Source organism: Atta colombica, unplaced genomic scaffold, assembly GCF_001594045.1.
Source record: "Atta colombica isolate Treedump-2 unplaced genomic scaffold, Acol1.0 scaffold12, whole genome shotgun sequence".
Lineage (NCBI taxonomy): Eukaryota > Metazoa > Arthropoda > Insecta > Hymenoptera > Formicidae > Atta > Atta colombica.
Genome location: NW_017259206.1, coordinates 6,451,672 through 6,478,142, shown reverse-complemented (window position 1 = coordinate 6,478,142; position 26,471 = coordinate 6,451,672). Strand labels below are relative to the sequence as shown.

The window sequence follows — 26,471 nt, the reverse complement described above, 5'->3', positions numbered from 1 at the left end:
ATTAAGTTTGTTTTATTGTTGTCATGGTTTGATTTCTGTTATGCCCAATTTCTTTACCTCTAGATAACTTTATCTAGAAGATATTTCCCAGATTACAATCTCTTGGAAGATATCTCCTGGATAAAATTATCTGCAACTTATTTGGATGTGAAAAAAATTGAGTATTAATCCTTTTTAGACTTCAAAAAAATTTATCTAAGATTATAAGTCTTTATGTTATAGATAAATTTATAACGTTTTTAAATTTTAAATATTTAACCTGCATTTTTATAACTTAGAATACAAATTTATCAGTTGTTTTTATTGCAATCGACAAAAGAATAACATTAGCAAGCGTAACTGAATATCAATTTCTTAGATAAAAAATTGAGATTTATAATGAAGTTTTATACTAAAAGGATTGAAAAAATGATTTCTGTTTAATATTAATTTTTAATTTTTTAATTTAAATTGTTAGAAGATTGTTTAAAATTGGAATCATTTAGGTTTATTAATCGGTCATTAAAAATAATAATAAAACGCGCTTATTATTTTAAAAAATCTTTTTATCAAAAGGAACAATATAATATAACATACTACAGAACATATATTATACTGTAAGTATCGAGAAAATACTTTATACTAAAACAATCTTACTGTATAGTTAAATGTGTTACGTTTATTAAATACACACCTCTTACGTTCGCCTTGTTCTTGTGATATAATAACGTGCGTAAAATTATATTCTCGTGTTCGTGAAAAGATTGGTGATGAGTATCGTTTGCTACAACGACTTGGTTTGTATAACAAAATTATTCGAACTGATGCTCATGATTTGAAATTAAAAAATTCGCTTTTAACAATAAAATATCTAAATATATGCAATAATCTAATTAGAAAAAAGACCATTTTGTGAAAATATCACCTAAATACGAGAAGCATCACTTTCAGTCAAAGTTAGATGTTACTTCAGCGTGCTAAAGCATTACATGCTCACTATACACATCCCTGCACTTATCTATTTAAACACTTGTGACTGCTCTGGAAATGGAAATTACATTCTATGATAATTTTCTCACGGACTCGTCGAAGCGAAGAAAGTCCCGTAGCTCGAACGATACGCTTCGCGGCCCAACGCGGAAAGAGACGCGGGAGACAATCGCCACGAGTGGAGAACGCAATCGGTGAAACGAACCATTCACAGTTGACTGAACGAACTAAATCACACAATGCTCTATGCCCGTTCTGATAGATATTTTCATGGTGCGTCCTCGTGCTTCATCATGCATCTTGTTCTTTTACTTCGTCGATAGTAATGCACTTGGCTCAATTAACGACACATTCCTCTTCTCGAGCATCTTTTACGAGGCGCTCGTAATCGCACCGTAAAATAAAAAGAGTACGAGCGCATTGTAATTGGAGTATCAGTGAAGTTATACATCGGAGTTTCTAATACGTGAACCGGAGAAGAGAGGCGTTTGGGTGAAACGGCTTGACGAACGAATCCAATCGAGAGTAACAGAATCGTTGAACGATCGGATCTGCACGCTTCGCGAAGCAGGGTATCTAATCGTTCTAACGTTTTTCACCCTCCCTCTCTTTTCAGATGACTGGAAAATATAAATTAGGCCATGCAGTCCGTGCTGCCGGCCAGTTTGATGTTAGACCTCGATCGAAGATGATTAGAAATCGTGCCGGCAGTTCGCACGTAAATCGCGATTTTCTCTCCTTTGCCGCGACAAACATAAATTGATAAGCATCACTTGTTGTCCGCGTAGAATCCGCGTTCTTTGAAAACTAAGTAACATAGTGTCTTCTACTGCTGTGAAGAGTCTGAATTCGCAATTCGTTATCGGAAAAACGAATTCGTATATTTGGTGCCGTTCTACACGATCTTAAACTGATACAGTTTGTGATTAAAATAATATTCATCTCCTCTTATATATTATAATAAATAATTAATATATACGGAAAGAATAACAAAAGAATGATCTTGCTGAAATATGTAAAAATTTAGTTATAAATAGATTTGATGATCATGCTTGAATTTTTTATATATTTATTTTGATGATTCAATAAAATCATTTTTAAATCTGTATCTATTAAAATTTTTAGATATTTTAGCAAAATCATTCTTTTTGTGCGTATTTCTAACATTTAAACATTAATATTACATGTTTCAGTTTTAATATTCAACATAATAATTGTGAAGATGTGCGTACTGAAAATTTTTTTTTATACTTTAATAATTATTGTTAGTCACATGCCTAACAATATTTTTTCACCTTGATAGTGCTATGAAGCGAAGAACAATTCAGAGAAATGGAACAGCAACGAGAAATCTATAATCTAGTTATCATTTTTGTTCTGACGGTCGCCAGCATCCATCATGTGTCATCATCGAGTCAGAATATTAACATCACTAAGACCAATATTGATTCCACCGATAAAGTTACTAATCACACTTGGTTACAGCCCTTGAATACTACAACAATCTATCAAGATTTCACAACCTATTTGCCAACTTCAACGAGTGTAGAAGCGAAAGAAATACTTGATTCTTCGGAAACAAAGAATGTTTTGAATCGATATACATCGCCATTTTATCAACATAACGAGTCTACTACAAAAGATAATGACTCAGAAGAGCCTCCAGATTATCCGATACCATATTCGGAACACGAAGAGATCAGAGATGTGCCTACTAAACCAAAATACGTGGCTCCTGGAATCTGGGCGAAGCCGCCACCCGAAAAAAACATTACCTTAGACTTCGTGCCGACGAAATTGCATGCTCAGGTTCGAGGAAGTCACACTGTGAAAAGATTACCACAACAGCAGGCAGTCGAAAGCGCGGAGACTGATGAAGAGAAGCGTAATGCACCCAGATTGAGAGAAATTGTCACGAACACGAAGGTTAACACGGTGTACACTGAGGAGGGATACGAGGATTCGGCTTACGATCATGGAGGACACATCAGAGATGCTGATTTTCACGAAGGATTTGCGCGCAAACTTCACGATCATAAGAAAAGCAAACAGAATTCTTTAAGCGGTAAAAAGAAGAAAGAGAAAAATAAGAACTTGATGCCAGATGAATTCAAGGAGTATGAGGAAGACTATCAAGATCATTTGAAAGAAAGTAGAAAGTTCGAGGAGGCGGATGATGAAGATAATCTGATAGGATACGGTAGAAACAGCTGGGAAGAATCTGAGATAGACCCCAAATTTATTGCTAAGAATAACATCCAGAAACTGGAAGAGGATATAGAGAAGGATACTGAAGAGATCGAGAGGAATTCAAAGGTATATCAAAATTCACAAGAATCGAAACTTCGCCATGACATCAAAGTTGACAGTTCGGAATTGGAGAATGAAGATTATATTGAAGATAATGAAAAATATGAAAATAAGTCTATCAAGGCGAAGAAGAAGAAGAAAAAATCCAAATTGCGAAAAGACAATAATGTAAATAAAGGGACAAAACAATCGCTCCAATTAAAACAGGAAAAGGAGCTTTCTGAGAATTATGAGACAACTGCGCTTCCATTGGAAGAAGCAAGTTTAACTGATGTTGAAACGTTGACAATTCCTCATGGTTTTGTGAAAAATTCTTCGAACTCGCAGATATACTCTATTGAGCAAACGACTTTGCGCTATGTCGCCCCGATCACAACAGATTTGTTCCGACAAGTCGATGAACCTACGACGGTCGATTATAGTCAGCTCTTCTGGGATTACTTCAAGGTGAAGCAAGATCCATCGATCATTGAGTCGTCTACACTCGTGCCGAATTCGGCAACCATGAATCCCCAGGATGAAACGCGAACGCCGATCGCGATTGCGACCATTGACGGTCACGGTCCATACCTTCTAGTGACGAAAGAGGAAACTGTGACATCGCCTTCAACATTCCTCGAAGAAGAATTTTCGAATAGCTTTCGACGAGATTTGTTCTCCGATCATGTGGGATTCGATCACCCTTCCGTTCAAACACACGGTCGTCATCTGCTCGAACAAAGAGACGATACTGATTACATCAACAATGTGATAACCACATCCACAATTGAGACATTTACCAATATGCCATCATTAAATCCTAAAGGTGTAGAATATTCATCTTCGACTACTCTTTTTGACACTACAGTGTCCAGCAGCACTCCGGCTGTTATGACACTCAATTTCACCCAAGAAGCTATCGCGCGAATAGCTGATTACCATGAAAATCCTTTCCTCGGTCCTATTCTCGACAATAGTAACATCGCTGTTAGTAGAAAGCTCAAATATAAGGTCTTGACGAGAGCAAAACCGTCTCGTGAAAAGAAACCCGTTAAATCAGTCACTCAATCCAAACAACAAGTTCCGACATCATCCCCTATTAAATCCATCAGTCAATCACCCCATCAACAAATTCTATCATCTTTCAAAGAAGAAAACAAATACAAGAAGATCCGTAACGAATTGACCGCGAAGTATAACAAGACGCTAAATTACATTAAAAACAAACAAGAAACGCAGTCTTTTCCGAATGAGAAGAAGGTTGTCTTTCTAAAAGATTCCACTCCGAGGAGGCCGCCAATTCAACGAGTAGCATATTCAATCTTTTTGACGGATCATCCTTCAACAGCAAATCGTTCGAGCGTCTCTACTGAAAATAAATCGTCTCGGGAGACTAACTGGAGGAAATTGAAAAATCAACAGCGTTCTCAACCGATCAAATTACCGTTCCGTTTCGATCCCTTCGCTCACATTCAATTGGTACCTGCAATCTATCGCAAAAATTTACTTCCGACCACAAAATTATTGCCACCGTCACCGCTGCCATTCGCAAATGCTTACGCCAATTACCGTAGCAATAAGCAGAACGACAACCATCATTTTTATTCCAGCAAACCACAACAGCGTGATAACGCATTTAAATTTTTCCCTTTGAGTTCCGAAGGAAGCTGGAGAACGCGAAGAAAAAGATCCAACGAAGGTGAATTTCGTGACGGTGCGGACGTTAATGTGAAAGCAGCAGCAAATAATGGTGTGACCAATGACTACAATAATAAATCGTCACAGCAAGATAAAAGTTCATTTGATAGGGTAATCGATAGATTAAAAGGAAAGTCGAGTCTGAAAGCAATTCATGCACCGATCACTGTTCCAGATGCTATGAAATTAACATTCTTTGCGAAATTAAGAGGAGATCAGAGCGGAACATCCAGCAACAAAAATAATATTGTCGCTCAACCAATTTTGATCCAATCGGCAAAACAAAATGAACAAATGAATGATACGAATGTTATAGAATTGGCAAAGAAGAGAACAGGTGTTGGAAATAAAACATATGTGACAAGAAACTTGAAGAACGAAGCAAACGAAAAAAATTTTGAACAGCTGTTGAACGAGTCACCTAAAATTAGCGGTAACGTTATCGATAAAGAGATCGCCATTCGTTTTAATGAGAAGAATAACGAGACTTCATCGGAAAAAAATAAGATCGAAATTGAAGTTCCCAGCATTCCTTACGTCGGAGAATTCGCAGAAGACGATCTTGTAAAATCTTTTATAACGACGGAAGCTGTCACAGATTTGAAAAAGTACCCATTTTATAACAATGAAAATATACCCAGCGCGTCCGCGTTAAAGTACGCCGTTGATCCCAGAACAGTACCACGGAAGACGTCGCGCGGCATGGAGTTTTATGATTCCCGAAACGCTTATAAGCAATGCGATGAGGTGGAGTCTAATCTAGAAAAAGTATTACCTGAGAAAGAGGAACCCGATCCTAAACGAGGTCCGCAGGAAGATCTACCGCGTCTTCGTGGTCTCGGAAACAAATTGGATTGTTTTAAGGCCAAATATTTTGATGAGGATCCCCTCGACAATCCATTGTTCGCCGAGAAATTAATTGAAGAACCGACTCCGCCGTCGGAATTAAATCCTACAAAGTTTGCCTCGAAAATCATGATACTTCCTGAGCAGAACGATGAATACATCGTGCCTCAAGTTTCGAAGAAGCCGGAGCGCAGCGGTCGCCAGTGGCGAAACAGAAACCGTCCGTATGAGGCCCTTGAATCAATACGCGTGAATTACAAACACGATCCGCAAATCGGAAGAGGAAGGAACGCGTATTTTCACACTGTACGCGGCATGAGGCCGCCGTCCAGTACGATGCGTAGAACGAAAAATCGGAAACCTCGACCAAAGATCTCCACCACTACGCCGTCGCCAACGTTGTACCAAACTGTTTCCTATCAGAATCAGGTATATGAAGATGTGATGGGCAATATCAGGAATTCAAAGAACGCTTATCAAGTCTATGAGATGACGACCTTGCCGTCGTCTATGCAGATCCTAGAGACTGCAGGCAGCGAAAACATGTTGAAAGTGGCGGACAACACATCGAAATCTTCGAAGGAAAAAAGTACGTCGAAGCCGGACGTTTCTGACGTCATTGACGTTATAAATGATATTAAATCTCCGGAGATTAAAGGATTGATACCTCCTCCGAAATATTTTGTTCAACAACAAAATTATAGAAAGTACAGACCTCTGACTAAAAATAGAATATCTTTAATAAGAACTACGACCCTTTCTCGACCTCCCTTCATCACTCATCGTATGATCAAAATAAATAAGCGCAGCACGACAAACGATACAAACAATACTGCAAAGAATTCCTCTGAAAGCATAATTAATGAGAATAAAAAGGTTACAATAAAGACGAAGAATTTCTCTAATAATATCATTAACAAGAATAAAAATACTACAGTTAATGGATCTATAGAAATCAATGATGTTGGAAATAATACATCTGTAAAATTGATAGAAAAAACGGTAAGCAAAACAAACGCGACATCCGTACCATTGGACTTGGAGATTGAGGAGAGTAGGCCAATTAGTACGCTGGATCAAAGTTTGTTTACAACTCTGAAGATTGATGATAAGAAGAAACGAAGAAATTCCACGAGCAGTGATCTTAGAAGCGAACCTCAGAAAACCGTTTACACAATCAAAGATCGGATTAGGTTTTCGAAGCCCAAGTGGGACACGAGAGGATTCGGAAAGTTTACCACGAGTTCGAAGATAGTGGATGAAGATGGCAGGCGAAAGGAACCTCGATATAATCGTGTCGAAAGGAAGAAGAAGCCATTCAGTGATCAACAGAATAATTATGCGATAATCAATTCAACAGAGAACACTTCAACGATCGAAAGTGCAACATCATTAATAGAAGATAAAGAAAGTAGCACAACCGAAGCTTATTACGCAGAAGAATCCGCTGTGCAACAAAAGATCTATCGTAAGAAAGATGAATATCCAGACTCAGGAAAGATTAAGAATATCAACACAGAATCTGAAGAAAGTTTCTTCAGGGAAGACGAGGAGCAAAGTACGACTAACACATATCAAGTTCGCGAGAATGTCGATGAGGATATTTCCACGATCACAACGGATCCTCACAGTTTGAAAGAAGTCTCGGATTTGAGAGAGTACTTGGAGTCTGATCCACCAGGATATACGGAAATATTTATCGAGGAAGCGACAACACCATCAAGTAAGTATAGTGCAAACACGAATTATGAATCTGAGGACAGCGAAGAAAAGCAGGAAGAAGAGACTGATTATCCTGGAAATGTGACAAATGATGATAATGAGTCTTCCGAGAAAATTGAGGAACAAGTCGAAACGCCGATGAAAACGGAATTATTCGGAGAAGATGAGGATTACGAGGAATTTTCGTCAAAGGAAGAGGAAGGTTCGAATAAGGACCAAACATTCTTTACATATACAATGAAACCATTAATCAAAAGCAATAAGGACGATGAACTCTCCGAGAAGACGACCTATAAACCTTTTCCATTTTCGAGGTACAAGTCAAAAATTAACAAAGAAAGCGAGGAGAACGATTCTGAAGAAGAGCCAGAGGAGGAAAGCGAAGATTACGTGTTTCCTTGGCACGTTGACAAAAAAATTAAAGAAAAAAAATACAAATGGCTGCACAATGCCGACAGATACGAATATCCTTGGGAAAGGAGAGATAGATTAGCGAAGGAACGAAAAAAACAGAAGCTAGCCAGGGCGCGGTTTTTCGATGATGAGGACGAGGAAGCATCCACGAAACTGGAAAGATCAATTTTTCCTTGGGAAAGACATATTTATCCTTGGGAGAAGTATAACGTTCCTTCTAAAAATCGCAATATGAATACTAGACGCGATATCTCGCGCAGATATGTAGATGACAACGAAGAATCCAACACCGAGCATATGCCGTTTATGAAATACAGCAGCAGATACAGTTTCAATGCACCGTCGAATTTTTCTAGCGCGCGCGAAATCAGCAGATCCATTAAAAAACTTTTGGAAGATGATGAATCTGAAGAAAAAACTTCGAAGGAAAAGGTTGAAAATTCCCCTTCGTTCACGGAACCCGTTCGTTCGCGGAAGTTATCATCTCCCTCAGATAGAGGGATCTCTAGAGGAACGCTTGTGCCCGAAGACATCACGCAGCCGCCGAAAAGAAAGAATGCAAGAAGAAAACTTTCTCAAGTTGACAAGAATGTGTCGAATAATTCGCGCTTTGATTCGAGAAAACTAAAAAGCGAGGACATTATTAATAAAGAAAAAGAAGAACAGCCTGTGGAATATCTGAAATTAAACAGAAGTAATTCAGATGAGGCAGAATCATCGACAGAAATAATAAGCAGCCAGCCGAGTAAATTATTTAATGGAACGAAGGAAGTTCTTTCTACGACTGGACAACAGAAGAAACGTCGACGAAGAATATTGAAGAATAACTCTACGATTTCTCTCGATAATGCATCTGCTGAGTCTGTTACTAAGTCCATCAATAAAAAGCGCAGGAAACCTGTGACTTCGACAACAACATCAGCTACGCCTTCGGCAAGTATCAATTTTGGCACGAAAAAATCAGCTTCTACACCCGTTCAAAGAAAAAAATATTCAAAGAAAGAGAAAATAGATATATCGGATTTTTCTAAAAAGACTGAAGGTGCGAAAATAATTGCTACGCCAGAAACAATCAAGACTGATTTTCAAGTAGAAACTTCGACTCCAAAAACACGGACGATCGAGCATCTATCGAGAGTCTCAAAGGAAAAGATCGTTACGAAGACCACTTATCCAGAAACAGACAATGAATTCGATTCCATAAAAACGAATGTAACATCCGTTCAAAAAACACCAGTGAGATCAAACCTGAGAATCAAATCGAAACGCAAAAAAAGTGATAATAAACAGAATGGTAATAATGAAGATTCAGATAATAGAAAAGAATTAATAAAAGAAGATAAGAAAGATAAGAAGGAAGATAAAAAAGATGATTATAAAGTTAAGTTTGCTAATGAAGATGAAACTAAAAAATCAGTGATATTAGATAAGACTCAAGAAAAAAGTAAAGATAACGCTATTAAACATTTTGGAATGAAGAAGGAGGAAATTAAGAAGATAAATGATTTCGGGATTTACGATGGGATTGTTAACGACGAGAATGACAACGGTGACTCTGGGATATCAGAAGTAAGTTTGTCACCGCAGCACAGAACGATTCAGCTGACCGAATATGGTTCGAGACACACAATGTCTACTATGTCTTGGATTTCAAAGAATTATGATTATTAAGGCATGAATTTCATTTTCTCCTTTGTTCACTCGGACAAAATATTCTTGTAATAAAAAGAATGATTTTGCTGAAGTACTTAAAAATTTAGATAGATTTGAAATCGATAATAATTTTATTAATTAAATAATTTAGACTGTATTTTGTATGTTGATTCTGAAAATGAGGTCAGAATTTATTTTACGAGCTCTAATTTTTTATAACTGACATATCTCTTTCCAAAAACTTCTACATTTTGCTAATCAATAATATTTTTATCTTAATTAAAATAATTTATTCTTTATGTGTCTTTTATAATGAGTGAATGTTAAATTTAATAATTATTCTCTATGAATCATTTATTTATATCTAGAAGAAAGGGATAAGCAAAGAATTTTTAAGTGTTACTAAAAAATCCTGCTTTTCTCATAAATTTAGCAAACAAATTTGAAATTAGAATAAAACATATTATAAGAAGCATACAGATTAATAACGTAAGAAAAATAAAATTATTTTAAACGTACATAATTTTGATATAGGTCAACAAAATTATTTTTGGATCTGAATTTAACTAAACTTTAGATATTTCACAGCAAAACTGGTTTTTGTAATACATTTAAAATTAAGAAGAATAACTCAGCGGGAATAGCATTACAATGTAAAGTTTAATATTAACACACATATAGTATTAAACCTTTAGAAATTTTAATTTAAAATGAAAACGTTAAATCAAGTTGTTCAGATATAATGTAAAAATATTTAATGTAATCACTCGCCAAAGATGTTTTGCATGAAGTAATATTATAAATTATAATGTTCCTATAAATTAAGTATGTAATGACTTAAATTAAAACTAACTGTAGGAAAATATATTGATATAATTATGCGCTCAGTATGACTCATTCATGGTTTATTCATGAAAGTTTATGGTTTCAGATCTACCCAATATACAATCTAATGCAGAACATTCAACCAAATCACGAAAGAAATCGAACCAATGAAAAAACTAAGAGTGAATCGAATAGGATAACTGAAAACTGGAAAGCTCAAAATGACGACAAAGAAGAAAAAGAAGATAAAGGACAAAAACAGAAATCGATATTACAAGCCAAGTTTATAAAGGATCCGGAACGCAGAATGTATTATTACGTAGAGCGTAAATAATTAGAGCCAACGTATTTTACGTTTAATTAAAACATTTCTTATTTCTACGTAAATTCATATGCGAAATTAATTTTAAAACCGTTTTTAGATAATTATAAAAAATTTAATTTGAATCTTTAAATTTATTTTAATTTTCTTTTTATTTCGTAATTAATAATAATGTATAAGTAAATTCTACATCACATAATTTATAAAATTTATTCATAAAAAATTTAAAGTTGTCATAAGGATATTACACAAAAAAATTGATTTATGTCTGCTGATTATGTCTCTTATTTATTCAGAATTACTATCTCAAATTGTGATGTCAAGAATAAGAAAATGTACAACAAAAATTTTTGCAAAATATATTAATATAGAAATATTAATATATAAATATTATTTAATATAGAAATTTTATTTTTAATAAAACAACATTTATAATCGAACTGACTTGTAAAATATCGAAATTTCTCCTTTTATTTCGTTAATTAATGAATAATCATATATCTGGAAAGAAATTTTCAGATATATGTACAATTAAAAATGAAATGCGTTATTTTTACATCTATGACAAACTTTTAATAATATAGAAATAAATATGACTTAATTTCTCCTCGAAACAAGAAGATAATTTTCGATATATTTTACAGATCTGCTTTATTGATTGCAAATCATAAATGTTTTATTGAAAAATATTTCTATTCAAATATAATTAGCAAGAATTTTGGTGTGTTTTTTCGCTTCTGTCATAATTTGATGTCATAATTTGAGACAGTAGTAGATAGAAATCTTAAGAAGGCACCTTGAAATGTTCATAAAAGCGAACGTATCCAAGTAAAATACAGAGTCATAATTAAGTTAGTGATGATATCATAGGATGTGATTATGACATCATTTGTTACTTATAAATAAACTTATAAATGACAAATAAAGTTATAATGTTATGATATTATTATAATATTATTATGACTTTTGTATTTTATTTGGATGACGCAAAGATAATAACTTCAAACACTTGCACTTGAGTTTATTTCAATACTCACGATATTTTTAATGTTTGCAATAATTATCATAGCATTTTTTAGTTAATTAATTTTTGTTTTAGAGAAAGCGCATTTAGATGCGGATGATTAGACGCGATTCAATCAAGAGTGTTGCAATAATTTTTTCCGACCTCTAATTACGTTATTGTATATAGTCTAGAATATTTTTGTTAAATAAATGTTACAGAAGGATTACATAATGTCCTATTCGAAACTATATCCATTCTTTTCATCGGCGCAACTGTTGCGCGACTTACTATTTGTATCATGATGCGAATCACCAGAGAAATTATATCTCCTGTTTGTGACAACAAAAAGAAGCCTTATTGAAAGTTAAAATTTCTTACTTGTTCACAAATTTACAATACGTCAGCAATAATTGCTATCTTTTTAATTTTTAATTTTTCTAACCGATAATATAATATAATTCGACCGCTTTCGCGAATTTTATGCTGATCTCAGTTAAAATCTTTCTTAGAGAAATATATCATTTATAATCATACTACATGATATAAATGATATAAATTTATTATAATGTGACGTTGTTACAATACTTCGTTTTTATAAGATCAGAGATAAAAATAACCAATAAAAGGCAAATTTTGTTAAAATAAGTTTAATCATAATATGCAATATTTTACACGAAACAAAATAGAAAGAAAGTAGAGAAAGAAAGAACCTTTTCTATGATAATTTTATATCGATTTTATTCGATATATAAAATATTCGATGTATAAAATATTAATTTTAATTATAAAGATATGCTAATTTACTTTATATTTACTTTATTGAATCTTTTAATACTTTAAGAACTTTAGTACTTTAAGAACTCATTCAACAAAACAGTTTTCTCTCGTTAAAGACTCCTTTAATTGAGTTTTTTTTATTATTCTTTCAATTATTTTTTTCATAATTACAATAGTTATTGGATGATTAAGCATAATTTTCATTAAATTAATATTTTTTTACCGCTTTCTCTTTTGTAACTGCAATACTTGTCAGCAATATTTATCATCATAACAAACGCAGCGATTCGTGAGTCTGCTGGATTATTAATCTTGTTACGTAATATCATTAACTGTCTTCAAGAGCGGATACCCTTGATCTATTTTTCGTATGAGTGCGATAATCTTTTCGCGCAGCTTAATAAGCGACATTTTAATAATTGTTATCTACTATAACGCTTTTATCCTGCAGCAATCTATTAACGTGGGAAACTTAGAACAATTACGCGTAATACCAAAGTCACAATGCGTCTAAGTAACCAATTTAATTAATTCACATATTTTTATGATTTTGAAGTAATATCAATTTTTATTCTTTCTTATTCGTTATCATTATATTAACAATTTAATAATTTTGCCACCTTCTATCATCGATCTTCGGCGGAAGATTTTGTTGACGATTTTTACGAGCAATACTTGTAGCGCGTTATCATCATCAGTAATTTTTACATTTCTTCCTATTTATTAATTCAATCTAAAAGGACATCATTGTCATTTGTCATTCAACAAGGACATGCATCATCAGTATTGTTAAAACCGCGACATAGCACACAATGATAAGAAGATACTCACGAGAAACATGGTCCTTGGTGCATAGGATAGAAGTCAGTACGTCACATGTGAGAGGTGGTTGCAGTGCCCCAAGGTTAAAGTGCCCCAAGGCGGACCCCACAGATATCCTCGTAGTTCGATAAAATCCTGTAGACAGAAGAATAAAGCGGGCGCGATCGAAAGGAAACGCCAATGATTGGCCAACATTAGCGCACGCGGCACGCCACGCAACGTGTATATAATTCAATCTTTGCCTTTGTATTCTAGTTTTGCCTACGCGTTTAGTACGTGTTGTGTTCTATTGGAAACGGCGACATGTTGCCCGCCAAGGTACGTGAACGCCCAGGTGAATAAATTAATTATAGTAATCTCGGGAGTGGTCTCGCCTATATGTGCCGGAATGTGAGTTTTCAAATTTTATGTGAAGATAATATCTAAGATTTAATGATGAAATATCTAAGTTTTATAACAAAGTTATAACAAAGTTATAAAACTGTACGAGTTGAATATTTTTTTAAATACAGTTCGGATTATTTGTATAAGAAATACCGAATTAAATAGTTGCTTAATAGGATGTTTTACATTGCAGTTACATTGAATTATTATAATTATTATATTGAATTGTTATATTGAATTACATTAAGTGAATACGATATGATATGATATGATGTGATTACATTTTACATTGTAGAAAATTATTATACGTGGATAGTTTAAATATGAACAAGACTTTTTTTGTATGAATACAAATTAGTGTTGATAGACATCTACCGATGTTGATTTATTGTTGTTTTTATTCTTAGAACTAGAAAAAGATAAAGAGTTAGTTGAACCGAGATTAAAATTACTAATACTGCATCGGTAGAAACAGACATTAGTAAGTAGTTATATATAGAAAGCAATTACTTATCTACGAAGTATTACGTTCTGTATTTTGCTTTATCGAAAATAATAAAATGAACAATAAACTGAACAATAATACAATCAAGATAGACAATTTGTAGATTTATTAGTGTTATCTATTGAGTTCACCATGTAATTACTTACAAACATTGAGGTCATATATTCAATATTAGGTCATATAAGATCCGGTTACTTTACACAATTAAAATTATCATCACTAACATTTTAATAGAAATAAAAATGAGTTTATGATAATTATGAAACGATTTATTTTGTAAGATCTGTTTGACATTGTTTGATTTAGGAATAAATACTACTTGACATAAATATCTAAGAACTGCAGATTTGTGCAACAAATGAAAACAAACGAAAAACTGTACGACACACTTTCTATACACGATTGTCTGTTTTAATGCAATCAATTTCAAAGTCATATTGCCTGCGCAATATTTTATTTACTTATTTTATTTATTAATTGATAAAATTATTGACAGTGATCATATAATTATAGAAAATATTGTTTACTTATTTATGAATAATCGCTTAAATAATGTTTTTAAACTGTCTAAGTTGGAGTATTATTATATAAATGAAAAAATGTGCACTTATGACGAACTCAATTTATTATAATTCTTAATTAATTATATGAAGAAATATGCAGAGTATAAAATAATAAACTGTTAATAATATTTGCAACCATAATAATTGAATGCATGTAATTAATTTTAATGCCATCTAATAATAGATTTTTCTCATAAAATTATTATGCAAAAGTTATATATATATAAATTATAGAAAATTCCGTATAATATTTATATAATTTATATAATTTTTTGTCAATAGAAGCAAATTATTTTATAAAATATATTGAATACATTATGTACATTGTATTATTTTGTCCTCATTAGTGAGCAATTACATAAAAATATTCTCAAACATGCATTCAAGTCTCCAAATTTTATTATGATTTCTTGATATGTGATTTTTAGGTCACCTTGATATTTGGACTTATAGCGTTTTTTAAATTATCGACAGCAGCACCAGACAGCGCAGGGATAGTGGAAATGGTGAATGGATTGGCATACGGTAAGTCAGACTTCTGTTTTTTAACTTTCCAATTTTTTCTTTCAATATTTTAAGAATTTTTGTGATAGACTATAATTTATTCATTCGATAAACTCTAAAATAATAGAAATTGCTATAAAGAAAATATCTTTATTTTCTGTCTTTAAATACGATTTAGATTAGGCTCCAATAGAAAGCAGCACTGGTGATTATTGATTACTAAATTAATCTTCTTTCCTTTCACTTGACAAGATACTTGACTTATTGGACATTATAGCTGAAAAAAGATTAAATTTTAATAAATATTTGTTTAAATAGTTCTAAATAAATGTTTACTAAATATAAATATTTATTTATTTAATATAAAAATCATTTTTGATTTTTTTATTGAATAAATATTTATTTATTATAAGTAAACGTTAATTATTTAGTTAGTGCTAGAAATATGTATTAAAATTTAATAAATCTTTTAGGGCCTAATTGCAAATATTGTATAGGCTTTACGATTATATCAATTGCTTCATTCAACAGGTGGAATTCCTTACGGAAGCGTGAGCGGCATGCTCGCCAAGTATCCAGGATATAAGCAGATTAATACTCAAGCCAGACAATTTGACATTCTGAGCAGCACTCAACGGCCCGTAATTATCACGCCGAATTTCCGAGCAACCCGACTAGTGGGAATTTCCCCTCGACCTGTGCAAATTTATAATCTTCCTGGTGTCATCGCCCCCGGTATCGTCGGCAGGATCAGCCAGATCGGCTATTAGTTTGCCAGCCTGTTAGAACGATCTCTTCATCAATCATCAAATGCTACATCAGTCACTCGAGCTTCTCTTTCCTCATCGTGAAACTCTTGACGAAGAACGTATATTAAGCCACATCGTAAAGTTACGTCCTACAGCATGATATCCATTATGATACAAAGTAGAAATAATTGATTAATGCATTATTAGTTTGTGATTTTCACCGAATTAATTTATGCTGAAATTAAAGTTGCACGGTCCTCACGTAAATTATTCGTAATTATGAGTAATAATATACATTATTTAAAAATATATTCTTATATGTTTTAGTTAAAGACCGAAACTTTGTGATACATTTTTGTATTTACGCATTTTTTTGTATTTGTATGCCATTAAAATTATTGCCATATGATTAATTGGTAGAAATGTCTAATATTACTGTTTTTTCTATTAGTAGTAATGTTATGTAGGAAATGGACAAGAACTTGATAGAGTTTTATTCACAACTATACATTTTATTTTTTATAACTGTATTTTGTTTATATTTCTTTCTAGAAAAAAATTAAAGATTACGATTAAAAAATCTCATATTTTTTCCAAATCATTAAAGAAGATATTTTAAACTTTATGTGATAATAGAATTAATAAACCCCTTCTTCAAAAAGAACTCTGAATATTCGTCTATATATCAAATATAAAAATCCGATTAATGAATATTTTGTAAATGTCAAAATCTGCAAGCAGAACTTAACATTATATATTCTTTTGCTTATAAATTCGATAAAGCTTTTAATTTGCATGTTCGAAACGATCGAAACATATAAAGACTACATGATCCACTCTTTACACCCTCACTCATAGTATCGAGGGTAAAAGGCGTTTAAAGGAGAGAAAGTATAAATGACATCGGTCACGATGTCTGTCCCTTAGTCGTCAAGAGCCGCATGCACGATGCATTACGCGTCACACGTGAGTATCCTTGCATAAAAGCCATTGGTCATACAGGGAAAAGTAACAAAATTGCAATTTCATAATGATCCGTAGTAATAAATCATTGCAAAATAAAAATTTGCTACGTGTCGAATAGATTTGTGTGAAGTGTCAACTGCAAAATATTTACCGTTTGTATTTTTTTTATAATTGAGTACGCGGGAAATTTGTTGCAATCGGCGTAATATAATAATCGGAGTGAATCATTTGTGAATTTATTAATGACGATATTATAAATATTTTATTTTCTCGATATATTTGCGGTATATTTGCTCTTTATATTATAACGCATAACATAAATTATATTACATAAGAATTTGTATCTAACCTAATCTTGTTAAATTTGCGATATCACAGTTTATAAAAAAATTACAACTTATTTAATTAATTATTAAATCTTGCATTTATTAATTAAAAACAAAGTAATAGGAAAGTACAATTTATTTAATTCTTACATTTTATTAGTGACTGTTTATTTATATCATGTATTTATATACGTAAAAATATATAAAGCTTATGATATATATGTTAAATATGGGTAAGAGTATAAAATACGTTTAGATCAAACATGTGAAATAAGTAAGAATTTAAAAACACATATGTTGACTGCCTAAAAAAAATTGCAATTTCATTATTGTCGTCAGCTGCAGTAGATTATGGTGTAATAATTTCATATGTTCTTACGCGTGCACATATGTAATTAGCCAATGAGAAATTAATGCCAGATATATCACCATCTTGCGCGACGATTTGAATTATATTATTACTTTTTTTATCTACTTATTCTTATTTATTTGATTTTTACTTATTTTATTTTTATTTTTTTTATTTACTTATTTTTTTTACTTAATTATGTGCTTATATTATCATCGTAGGAAATTTAGTTTTAAATATAAGCACATCTTGGATGTTTACATCATGCAGTAAATTATGTTCACAATTTGAAGGCATTCTCGTTTTAATTCAAGAAACACAAATATGTCATATAAAAATCTTATAATCATCTATAACGTATTATAAATTATTGAAATGTGCAATTTCACCCAGAATATTTAGAGATGTCTTTTTCAGATCTCATTAGCGATGATTTACTAATGTTGCCAGAAAAAATGCAGACGAGCACATGTAGAGCATGTTTTTCGCAAAAATCAATCTTGTGAATGAACACGCATGAATGGAGATTTAATCTCCTTTTAAGATGTGCTGAATAGACGATACATTATTATTTCTTGTGCAGCGAAGTTTTTGACATTTCATTTCTTGCTTATTTTACATATATACGATTATTATATAACAGAAATTACATCTTCGCATCTTCTTTTAATAAATTACATTTCTTTTTCTTTTTCTTCTCCAGAGTCTTTCGATGATTAGGTTTTATAAATAAAAAAATTGACAGTAAAATAAGATATAACAATTTTTAGTAAAAAGTATTATGACGTAAACTAATTTTTATATTATTCTATCGCAGTATACAGCGAAAGTCATGTCATTCTATGTTACCTACATTAAAATGATGTAAACTTTCCATTTTTATATTAATATCACAGTATGCAGGAAGTTATCCATGTTGATACATTAAAAAATATGTCTTCAAATTATTCCTTTATAACTATGTATTTTATAAAATAATGGGTAAGAAGTAATAGCCGGTAAAACATTCTTACAAACATAATAATATCTTCATACGAGTCTTACATAAATCAGAAGAAAATTTTCTATTACAAGTTCCGTTACTAATTCTGTTACTTTCTCTTCTCGAGAGACTTTTCTAAAGATAATGAAATTATTATTTATTAATTACTTTCTCAGAAACTATTTTTATTTATTTTGCAAAATTATCGGTGCTGGTCGGAAAATAACTTTACCGAAAGTTCCATATACTTGAACAGTTTTTCAGCAATATGTGTTTACATCGCGGAAGTGCAATCGATGTGACCACACAGTCCTAACCGATTCGATTCTATTATTATAAGAATCAAGTTCCGCGACGAGACGACGTAATAAGTATATCTAGAACTGATATTTGTGCGTGTACGTCAGAGCTTTTTGCCGAGATTTTGCAAAACCTTCTGCTGGAACGACGATGCGTTGATCGTCGTTTACATGCATATGCGTCTTTCTTTACGCAATAGCAAATAAAACATAATTCTATGAGAAGTATCGAGCCAGTCATGCTATACGTGTCGTCGTACGTTACGCAGTTCATAGCATTTTTTGCGAGAAATTCCGGATACCAAACGCCACTATACTTAAATTATCTCATGTTCGAATATAGCCCATCGCAGACCGTTCAGTTACCTTAATTATATTCAAGTAAATTTTCGTAATTTTTTACATCTAAAATATAATTATTGTTGCTGTTCTTTTATCTTAGAAATTTTGAAAAATAATCAAGGAGGTAATCATTTATCGTTAAATTTTTCTTAAAAATTACAAGTGTCAATATCTTTCTTACCATTAAAAAAACTATTATAAAAACTATTATATTTCTTAAAAATTACAAGCGTCAATGTATTTCTTATCATTGCAAATAAAAGCAATTATATTTACAAAATAATTGAAATTGAAAATACAATGAATTTTAGCAAATGCATTGTAAGTAAAATAAAAATTCTTTGAACAGTTATTAACAGTTATTAATATAATAATTATTTAATAAACTATTAAAGTTTAAATATTTAAATTTATTTATTATTTAAAATTTATTATTTAAAAATTATTATTTATTAATTTATTATTGTTACAATTATATTTTGTGTAAGTCTGTGTATTTAATCTAATATCAAATTTTTTTCTTACAGATATTGTTGTACTACATCGCACTTTGGTGCGTAATAAATGATGGAAAAGCTGCAAGAACCGCAGTCAGTAAGCATGAAATATTTCTTCTCAAAATTTATTTAAATTTATTAATTAAAAACAAATTAAAGTTTATTAATTATAAACAGCTTATCATTTACAAGAAATGTTGAATGTATAATAGTAATATGTAACGTGATACTCGATATTTGTATGTAAATAACCACAAACTCTATATTTATACGCAAATAACCTAACAATTTACAATCATTTTGAACAATCATTTACAAATGTTGAATTTGCAAAACAATATATTCTAATAATTATTGTTATACAGACCAAAATTCGAAGACGAAGAGATATAATGTAAAAAAACGTATTTCTCTCTGAAAGCTGTTATTTATTAATAAAAAAGTTATTATTATAGTTTACGGAAAGTTTCTATTAAGTAATTTTTTGTAAAGATCATTAATAAATAAAAGATTATTTAACGAAAGAAAGAAATTAGCATTTCAATGCGTTTTTATTAAATTTAGAACTTTCTTTATTTTAATTATCATTCTCTTTACATAGGTCCGGATATCCTAGCAAATTTCGCTAAAAATGTAGCTTCAGTATTGTCGCCAGTCATCTTGCGCGATGTGCAATCCCGCAATAATCGATCGTCCTTCCAATCAACCCTGGTATCCGCCAACCTGAACGACTTGAATTCACATTCAATCTTGAATAATATAGTCGATACAAAAACATCAAACGCGGCTACCTATTACGAACCACGCTCTTATCCTTACAATGGAGTGTACGAAGATTCTCCGGAAGAGGGATCCGAAACGAATGAACGATTCGATGGATCTCTACGAGATGGTTCCTACCTACGCCAAGAACAATCGAACTATTACAAACCTTACGATTTTTCCATAAATAAGGATAATCTTGACGCAGCTCCAAAATCTAGCGACAATATTGGTCGTATTCAGGAATCGTCCACCAATTTATATCTTTCTTATCATGGTAATTTTCCCAAGGCAGCCTTCCCTCATGGACCTTTCTTGGATAAACCTTACGGAGGTTTCTACGGAGGTTTTGGACCATATGGCCATCATCGTCATCATCATCATCATCATCATCCATATGGAGATGGATCTTCGGAAGAGGCGGGCACGGAGGAGAACGCGCGATTGGAGAACAGGACCAATTACGGAGATTACGGTTCGCCTTACGGAGGTTATGGTTTCGGCCACCATCATCCCTACTCCCCATTTCCCTATGATGGATACGGTCATCACGACTTCTATGGACCCTATCAGAGAAACGGAAATGATTCTTCTAGAAACGGACACTATGGACATCACGGTTACGGACCTTACGGTGGACCCGATTTCTATGGACACAGTGGTTATGGTTACAATCACGGTGGTTACGGTTATGGCAATAATAATGGCAACAATAATGGCAACAACAATAATAATGACAACAGACAAACCGAAGAACCGGCTGAGAATGGTGACCAGAATAACTCGACAAAAAACGGATACTCGCCTCCTTATGGGCCCCCTTGGGTCAAGCCATTACTGGGGATTTTTCACCCCCACGATTTCCCCCTCCTGCCGTACGACCACTTCCATGGATTCAAGGGCGGCCCTGTGGTCGGGGTTGGCCACGTTGGCTATCCAATATATGCCGATCCGTATCTAGTTGGATTTCCATTCCATCATCCTTACGGGCCTTTCATTCACGGTAAGAAATATCTCCCGCCAAAAGGCAAACCCGCCGATTCAGGTGAATCGGCCGAGACAACGGAAGCACCTGCTGAACTTATGGAGAATGAAGCTCCCGAACGAATCACCGCGCTCCACGACGAAGAGATAGCACCGGCTCCAAGTTCGAATCGATACAAGACAACGCCAACGGGACGAAAGGAATTGAAGCAGATCAAATTGATTAATTTTGAGATTCGGAGAATCTGATTTCCTAAAATATTAATCTTAAACTTGACAGAAAAAATTAAATTAAAATTACAATATTAAAATTAAAATTACAATATATTATAGTAAAAGACGTGAAGAAAGTGCAATGTAATATGAAAAACTTTTCAAAGTATTATCTTCTTAAAAATCTTTCTAGGAAGCATTCTGCTTGTAAAATAGAAAATTTAAGAAATAATAAATTGAAGAAAATATTGGATATATAATTTTAAGTGCGCACGAAAGACTCGTATAAGCTTAAAATTTATGAGGAATATATTAAAGTTAATAATATATTTATATAATATTTTAAGAGCAGCATATATAAAGAACTTCTTCGATCTTTTAAATTTTAAGAAACATTTATTATTAGTTAGTTGCTGATAGTTATTAATTATGTATCTCATTAAAAATAAATTATAAAACTAATACATATGCAGAAAGATGTTATAAAATCTGATTGTTGCAGATATATGGCGTTTCTACCTTTGACTGTAAGAAAGATAAGTCGATAACTAATAAGCTCACTAATTATAGACGCTGCGCGACACGTACATTCGTACTTATCATCGGTTTTCATTACGATGTTCTCAGGATTATGATATAGAATATGTTCTCATAATTATGGTTGTCGGCCTTTATATACACAATTATTCTTTGTTTCTAACAATAATGTATGTAGCGTGCATGGTCCAGTAATTTTCGTGGCCTCTATATGATTTTGCATATACGTCGCGTCAATGACAGTACAAAATGCGATTATGCAAGACACGCAAAGTTAGAGACATTTAATTTTCATGCAATTAGTTGTATCCGTGTCTTGCATGAAAAGAAAATCGTTAACAAGACATACAAAAACATTTTTTATTAAACATTAAAATCGATAGTTGTTAAATTTTTGCATTAAATTTTTAACATATCCGAGTGTTAATGTGACATAATGTGATTGTGTCATTTGAATATTTTGCGTTAACTTGATGTTCAACATTGTTTAACAAAATAACACAATTTATGAATATAAATAAACATGCAATTTGTTTCTTAACAATATTTCTTAAACAAAAATAGAGTAAGCTAAAAATAGAAACATAAATACATATTGAAAAATGTCGCCTATCAGATAACAGTTTTTATAATACTATTTATAATTTTGCAATAATTAATTGTTTTTGTAAAATAATCAAAATGAGCATGACAAAACTGGATTCCAAACTGACAGAATACATCAAATACGATAAAGAAAGCCAAGATCAGTCAAAATTGGATGTTTTATATAATATTAATAAATGTTCTTATATTAATTTATTTCAGATATGATTGAGAACCGAAAAATTTTCAGTTCTATTCTAATTTAAGAGGGGATTATTAACATTTCAAAATAATTATGTTGAAATCGAAAATTTTTCGGGTCTCAATCATATCTGAAATAAATTAATTTAATATATTTAATGTATTACAATGTATTACAAATTAATGTAAAACATCGAACTTTGACTTGATCTTGGCTTTCTTTATCGAATTTGATTTTCTAGAATCTTTTTACTTCGATATAAAGTGTTTTCTTATTAATTATATTTCTTGTTAATTATATTTTATGCTGTTATGTAAGATAACATATAACGAAGCAATTTTTCTTTTTGGAGGATTTTTCTATAAATATATATAAGCTCGCTTTCAGCTCCGATAGGATTATTTAATTCTATAACACTATATTAAAATTAAGTTAGCTTATAGTCTATTTCATAAATGTGTGTGTCGATTTTTAGGCTGCACTCTAATTTCATATTTTATATTATAAGAAAGAAAAAAGTATAAAAATAGAACAGATTTGGGAAACTACGAATACTAATATTATTAATAATATCTATTATTATTTAAACTACAATTTATGAAAGAAAATCGAAATAATTTTACTTTCACATTTATAGAATTCGATTTTAGATGATATTTATAAAAAAAAAGATCACAAATATACGAGAATTACGAGTTTTTATTTCTTTAATCATTTAAACATATCATGCTTTTATCAGTATTAATAAAGTATCCAATGGTATCTTATTTAATGGTAATATTCAATGGTATCTTAAAGAGATACCATTGAATATTGTACTTTATTAATCAGTATCGTAATTTTCCTCTAATAATTATAAATATAATATTGCAGAATGTTTAATATTTTTATTTCAATATATTAATTGTTTAATGTTATTTTTGTTAATTAAAATTAGTTATTTCGAATGAAAAAATTTTTTTTATATTCCCCATATGACTGCAAGAAGTTCATAAAAGTAGATTATTATAGCACTTAATTCAAGGTAAATGCATAACAATTTACGTAACACATAAGAAATCCTTCGCTGTTATCGATTGTATTGATTGTAGATCCAATCTCGTTTGCTGAGAACAGAAAATAAATCGGCGATGGAAAATCGACCGTGAAGGTAAATGTAACAAAGAAAATCGTATTTCCGATAAAAACAAAGATAATCGAGGAATATTCATACCGATTATGTTTCAATCGACGGAAATATAGCTGTTAATTACATTCTCATTAATTCTGTAAGGATAGAATACTGAAATAGCAGAATTTTTATACGTTATTAATTGAAGAAGAAAAATAAAATTTAATATATATTAATATATATTAATATATATTTAATGATAGTTCATCTATTTTTTTTTGTAAAATATCAAAATATCAATATGAGTAATACTTGAAATATTTACATTTAGGTAACTTTCTATAAAAGAATGAATAGAATTAGAATTACTCAATATGATATATCAACATCTTCTGTTAACCATGTCATTATTATGCGAAACTATGATTATGCAAACTGTATATTACAATGTGTTCTGTTGAGACATGATTGATAAGACGACTCAAAAGATACATCGCATTTGATAAAAATGAATTCAGGAATATAAAAGAAAGACAGAACATTCTCGAGAAATTGAGATTCTGTTGAATTAATTAATTCTATGTTACATGTTAAATTAATGAAGCTAATTCATATATCATGTATTCCCTCCCTCCCCCTTTATACAAAGCAATCATTGTAATTTGTGACATTCTATTAATGATGATTTTCACATATATTAATATTTTATACACATTTAATTTTCAAAACACTTAATCGATCTGACATCTCTATTTAATTATTAGGTATTATATAGATAATAAATTTCTCGAGGCTCTTTATTTTCAATATTTCATTAATAATTTGGACATAAAATTATGCCTTTTTCCGTGTTGCTAAGAATGTCGCCACGCAATTGACAAATCAGACACACACATTTCAATCGCGCGGATGTCTATCAACATAATTTCACATTTTGTAACAGAATCCCGGATTACGTAATTGTCGACCAGCATAAATGTCATCTATCGTCGTCTTCTTTCTGTTTCGATTACGATACTCGGGAGAAGACCGTTTCCTCCTCCAGGCCTGTTGTTGGGATTCACCGGTGGACCCAGGAATTAATGTTCGACGATAAGCGATTAGCGATTGCAGCATTAAGTATCGCAATCGGTTGCGACGTATGATTCTCTCCTGCTGTAATGAGGGGTTTACGGCGCCGCGGACACACGCGAGCAATCGCGTCGAAGAAGAAATTTGGATGTCAAGGCGCCCATCGGGCGTGGACTAATGCGATCCCGTCACAGGTGCGTTACTGCACATCGCCGCGTCTTTCGCGGTTCTTTCATAATGCAAAATCGCAATTCGCATAATCCCAGGGTAACAATGAAGTTTCCTATTAGCACAACGGAGGCCAGAGCGGGACCTGGAAAAACGTACCGCTCTCGTGGGGGGGTCCACCGCGCCTTACGAAGGGACCCCGCCTTTCTTATAAAAGCACTTGTGTCGCAGAAACGATAGACAGTGGTGTTCGACAACGACAGATGAGAAAAAATCGGTGCGATTGTTAGTACGGCGTCAGTTGGGCCACAAACAACAATTGCAAATACGAGAAAGAATGGCGTGCTTGAAGATCGTAAGTGCGACGAACTTGAATAAAAAATTGTTCTAGAAGTCAAGTAATTTGACTTATTGCGGCATTATTCTTTCGCAAATCATAAAATATTATGATGAAATTTGTAATAATGTATTTTTTAATAATGAGTTTGTAATGAAATTTGGACATTATGCAATGGCAATATATCAGTTATTAAAGTGAAATTTATTTTATTATTATCACTCACACAAGTAAAATCATGCATATGAAATAGTGTCATTATCGTGCCATTAATTTGGATAAGCTTTTTATAATCACTGTTACGTATGTTTCTAAAATTCTTTCTACATTATAAAAAATAAAGATAAAATTAGTGACTTGACTGTCTCAATTTTTTAATTTCTTATTTTAATTTAATTTTCTTAATTTTAATTTTAATTTTCTTAATTAAATTAATCTCTAGTTTTCGCTTTACAGTACCTTGTTCTGCTCTTGGCTGTTGCAATCGGCGTGGTTGTTGCAAAACCGGGATACTTAGGATACGGATATGGTTACTATCCATATCACTATGGATATAGATTCCCGTTTTATGGAGGATATGGACATGGGTATGGAGGGTATGGACATGGATATGGACATGGATATGGACATGGATTTGGCTATGGATTTGGTAGGATTTATAATAGAATCTGTTCTGTAAAATTTATATGTAT

The 26,471-nt window shown here is 32.0% G+C and overlaps 3 protein-coding genes across 4 annotated transcripts in view; all 3 read left to right on the top strand.

Moving 5' to 3' along the window:
- The first annotated feature begins 13,581 nt into the window (after positions 1 to 13,581).
- LOC108694386 lies at positions 13,582 to 16,175 on the top strand. 2 transcript variants are annotated; one of them, XM_018203817.1, is made up of 3 exons: positions 13,582 to 13,677; positions 15,270 to 15,320; positions 15,831 to 16,175. In XM_018203817.1, the coding sequence occupies exons 1-3, from the start codon at positions 13,647 to 13,649 to the stop codon at positions 16,067 to 16,069; spliced, it is 321 nt and encodes a 106-aa protein (XP_018059306.1). In that variant the 5' UTR covers positions 13,582 to 13,646; the 3' UTR covers positions 16,070 to 16,175. The 2 variants fall into 2 exon arrangements, with proteins under 2 accessions (XP_018059306.1, XP_018059305.1); XM_018203816.1 differs by having other exon boundaries at positions 13,624 to 13,661; positions 15,224 to 15,320.
- An 810-nt stretch (positions 16,176 to 16,985) lies between these two features.
- On the top strand, positions 16,986 to 21,804 carry LOC108694378 (probable serine/threonine-protein kinase clkA). Its single transcript, XM_018203808.1, has 3 exons — positions 16,986 to 17,014; positions 19,840 to 19,906; positions 20,411 to 21,804. The coding sequence occupies exons 1-3, from the start codon at positions 16,997 to 16,999 to the stop codon at positions 21,802 to 21,804; spliced, it is 1,479 nt and encodes a 492-aa protein (XP_018059297.1). The 5' UTR covers positions 16,986 to 16,996.
- A 3,882-nt stretch (positions 21,805 to 25,686) lies between these two features.
- Positions 25,687 to 26,471, top strand: part of LOC108694385 (neuropeptide-like protein 31) — a 1,802-nt gene continuing 1,017 nt past the window's right edge. Inside the window, exons 1-2 of the mRNA XM_018203815.1 lie at positions 25,687 to 25,797; positions 26,236 to 26,428. Coding sequence (XP_018059304.1) covers positions 25,780 to 25,797; positions 26,236 to 26,428 — 211 coding nt within the window. The 5' untranslated portion in view covers positions 25,687 to 25,779. The remainder of the gene's footprint in view (positions 25,798 to 26,235; positions 26,429 to 26,471) is intronic.

What these genes read in the sequence shown, in the direction of transcription:
- LOC108694378 (XM_018203808.1), top strand. An exon ending in AGCTGCAAGAACCGCAGTCA is followed by an intron (nt 19,907 to 20,410) that starts GTAAGCATGAAA and finishes CTCTTTACATAG; the next exon opens with GTCCGGATATCCTAGCAAAT.
- LOC108694386 (XM_018203816.1), top strand. An exon ending in GGTGAATGGATTGGCATACG is followed by an intron (nt 15,321 to 15,830) that starts GTAAGTCAGACT and finishes TTCATTCAACAG; the next exon opens with GTGGAATTCCTTACGGAAGC.